Source organism: Pinus tabuliformis, chromosome 5_2 (assembly GCF_031772625.1).
Source record: "Pinus tabuliformis cultivar Carrire ecotype Pingquan chromosome 5_2, CPIR1, whole genome shotgun sequence".
Classification (NCBI taxonomy): Eukaryota; Viridiplantae; Streptophyta; class Pinopsida; order Pinales; family Pinaceae; genus Pinus; species Pinus tabuliformis.
In genome coordinates, this window is record NC_142306.1 from 350,172,388 (window position 1) to 350,176,142 (window position 3,755).

Genomic DNA, 3,755 nt, shown 5'->3' on the forward strand with positions numbered 1-3,755 from the left:
CTATTAAAAGTTGAGATTACTACTAAATTAAAGACCAAATCATAAGGAAGTAGGGCAAAACAATTTGTCAACAGTGAAACCCTCCCGAGGAAGTATGACAACCAAAATCGCTGAAACAGAGAAGTTTCACGCAGAAAACATAATCTATCTGCAAGCTATTAATAACATACTTGTTCACCTAACAGATACATTCCAAAACAAATTAGTTATATATATATATATATATATATATATATATACACGACTGTGAAAATATATCAACACCCAGGAGTTCATAACTTAATAAATATCATAATCTTGTCCAACAGATAAATTAAGAGCCGAGAGACCTTTCCCAGTCTCTCCCAAACAGTTACAAAAAGGAAGGGATTAATTACACCAAGAACCGACATTACAGCCTATGGATTCCTATTAACTTTTGCTACAAAATACATCAGCTGCAATATAAATAACATTATATTGCATGTAATTGCACATGAGCGAGTTCCCTAAACCGCATCAGTTCAACCATTAAAGGCCATGAGAGTGAGCTCCAACCTATACCAGTCGCAGAGTTGTGAGTAGACCTCGTCATCAAGCCCATCATAATTAACCTCATGCCCTTTTCTATTTAAAGCGCGACATATCTGCAAAACCACGGGAAAATGTTATTACAGGGATGATGGACTGGAATTATGCCAGCATCAATCAGGAAGCATAGGAATAAACCCTTACCTGAGTTTTGCAAGCCATATCTGTGGGTCTTCCAACTGCATGAAAAAACCACTATAGGGTTAGAAATGCTTAGGGTAGGAGGAAACCTGTAATGACTGGATAGACTAACAACTTAAAAGAGAAATTACCTGGTTCATGCCAAGGAAGATAACTGCCAATCCTGTTAGAGCCTGAAGAGTCGAGCACCCAACTTGGCCAGCAATGAAATGCATTAACCCCAAGCATCGAAACAACCCTCGATTCAAATAGAGGATGATTCAAGTCAGAAACTTTTTCCGCAGATAATAAGGGTTCAGAACTACCTCCCTGCGGCATTCGAATATACAGACCCACAAGGTTTGGAGGCCAAGCTAAGAAACCTACAGAGAAACTAGGAGCAAACGAGTATCAGAGCAGCAAAACCCTCCACCACAAAACATAAATGAGTAGTATACCGGCGGGAAACAAAGAGTTAGGTAGATGGATAATCCCGGAGCCATTATCACCGTCGGATAGCACTAACAGATTGACAAACCAGACGCATAACACATGTCGCAGCAAGAGCAAGAGGTGGGATAGTTGCCAATTGTATTAATATCAGAGCTCAAGTGATATGAAGTCGTGTACATGTGGCCATAAATTCTAGGGCGGGTTGTAGTCCCATTACCTCGTGAAGGATCGCACGGACCCTCGCAGTTTGGCAAAAACCACTGTGGTATTAGTACCAAAATACCATTAATCAGATCTACTTCGAACTTGTACCCACTTACGTGACAAATAAATATATTGCTAGAGATTCACAATTATGAGCAAAGATTTGATTTGGGGTTTAGGATTAATGGGTATATCTATATATATATATATATATATATATATATATATATATATATATATATGAGTTTTTTTTATATATGTTATTTTTAATGTATTATGTCGTTGTGGGTTACAGTAACCTATAGTAATGAAATGAAATTATTTGTCAGTAAATTATTCCTCGCTTCACATTATGACAACAAACTCATCCAACTATGAAACTTACCAACAACTCATTCCCTATGTTGTTTGCAAAATTTACATAATTTTTTTTTTTGAAAAGGTGGGGTGAGTCCCTATTAGAAGCTATATATAGCCCATAATTCACAATTATTCACAATATGTCGTATGTATAGAAGCTGTATTACAATATGTACAGATGCCTAATGGTCATAATATTAATATGCTACCTTGCAGCGAAGCATATTGGCATAAATTGACATTAGAAACATGTTTGTATAAGGTAAATTTTAAAGTAAAAAGTAATTCATATTTCAAATATATAAACCAGCTTAGATCCATCTTAGCTTCAAACTGGATCAAATCTTTTTGCATCTCAAGATATTTGAATCTCAAGACATTTGATCTCTCTCTACGTTTGGAGTTATTTTTATTTTTATTTCAAATTTACCTATACTACCCAACACAATTGATTTATTGGAACACAGGGTTACTTTTATTTTATTTTATTTGGACATAGTCAAAATGTTTACAAGACAAGACATTACAACACCTCTTGCATATTGGGCTTGAGAGCGCCTCTCAATTAAGTAAATTGATATGATAGTTAAAATGCTTTTGTGTGAGGTAAATTTATCCAAGTAAAAATGAATAAGTATTTCATATATATAAATTATGTAAATTTATATCAGAGTTAAAATATATTTTTTGAACTAAATTTGAGATTAGAAAAACAAGCCTCTAGAGGTGCAAATCTCCTTTTAAATGCAAAAATTGAAAAAAGTTCGCATTCTTTTTTAACACTGGATAAAGCTAGATTAAAAATAAATGTACACTGGTTTTTAAGAAAATAGATTTGTTTTAAAAATATTTTATAGTTTAAATATAAAATTAAATTGCAACGAACCAACCCGATTAAAAAAAATTCAATTATTTTAAAAACAAAAAGATAATTTTAACCACACCCCAGAACAAAAAAAAATATTATTCCCTTTTAGATCATGGTTGAGGTCACCTTTTCAAAGTCACGTAATTTTAGGAAGACATTCATCCTTAAATCTTAAATCTACACACGAGGCAAGCATATTTATAGCTAATACGCTCGCGGTAAAGAAAACTATAAAATAAATAAATAAATATATATATATATATATATATAATTTTTAAAATAAACATATTAGTGTGGAACTAATTAAATTAATTTGTTCATATTATTGTAAAGTAGATTTAATATTAATAAATGGTATTAGATGTAAAATAAAATATAAATATAAAAGTTTCAAAATAAAAAAATACTCTTCCTGGGCAAATTTAAGATTAATAAATTTTTAAAAACCATAAATTAATTATATATATATATATTAAAAATTAATCGTAATTTTTAAAAGTTATATAGTTATTTAAAAAAATTATAGTTACAACAACATTATTTATTATTAAACTGTTATTAAAAATAATATTTAATAAATTTATTGAACAATTAAAATTATAATATTAATAAATATCAAGCTTAAACTTTTAAAAAAATTAAAAAAATTTCCATTCTCTTAATAGTTATAACTATAAAAGAGCACGTGAAGATTGTAATCATAACTATAAGAAAACATACTACAATTATTGAATAAATAATAGGTAACCATTGTCACATAAATAAGAACCCGAAACCCATCACATAACCATGATCAATGATCAATGATCCATTTTGTTATCATCATAACCATTGGCTAAACATTATCAAAGATAGTTGTGACTAACATTATTGATGATCATTTTCTTAATAATTTATTTGAAGTTGATGGTCTATCGACAATATTTATTTATTTGGAGAGTATGATCTTGTTAAAAGAATAAATAACTAAATATGTAAGAAGAAATAATTTTAAAATCTTGAATAAAACTATACATAGAATATTTCAACTTCTGTTTTATATATATATATATATATATATATATATATATATATATATATAAATTAATTAATAAATAACTAATGTTTCAAAATAATCTAACAATATAAAAAATAAAAATAAAATAAAAATAAATAAAAAATATAAAAGTATCCTATTAAC

At 29.2% G+C, this 3,755-nt stretch overlaps 1 protein-coding gene across 1 annotated transcript; it reads right to left on the bottom strand.

The window, feature by feature from the left end:
• Positions 1 to 270: 270 nt before the first annotated feature.
• Positions 271 to 1,302, bottom strand: LOC149158921 (uncharacterized). The gene is made up of 3 exons (XM_089433412.1): positions 843 to 1,302; positions 715 to 749; positions 271 to 626 (listed from the first exon to the last, which is right to left on the bottom strand). Exons 1-3 carry the CDS (start codon positions 1,027 to 1,029, stop codon positions 504 to 506), a joined length of 345 nt encoding a protein of 114 aa, XP_089289538.1. The 5' UTR covers positions 1,030 to 1,302; the 3' UTR covers positions 271 to 503.
• Between the last annotated feature and the right edge of the window lie 2,453 nt (positions 1,303 to 3,755).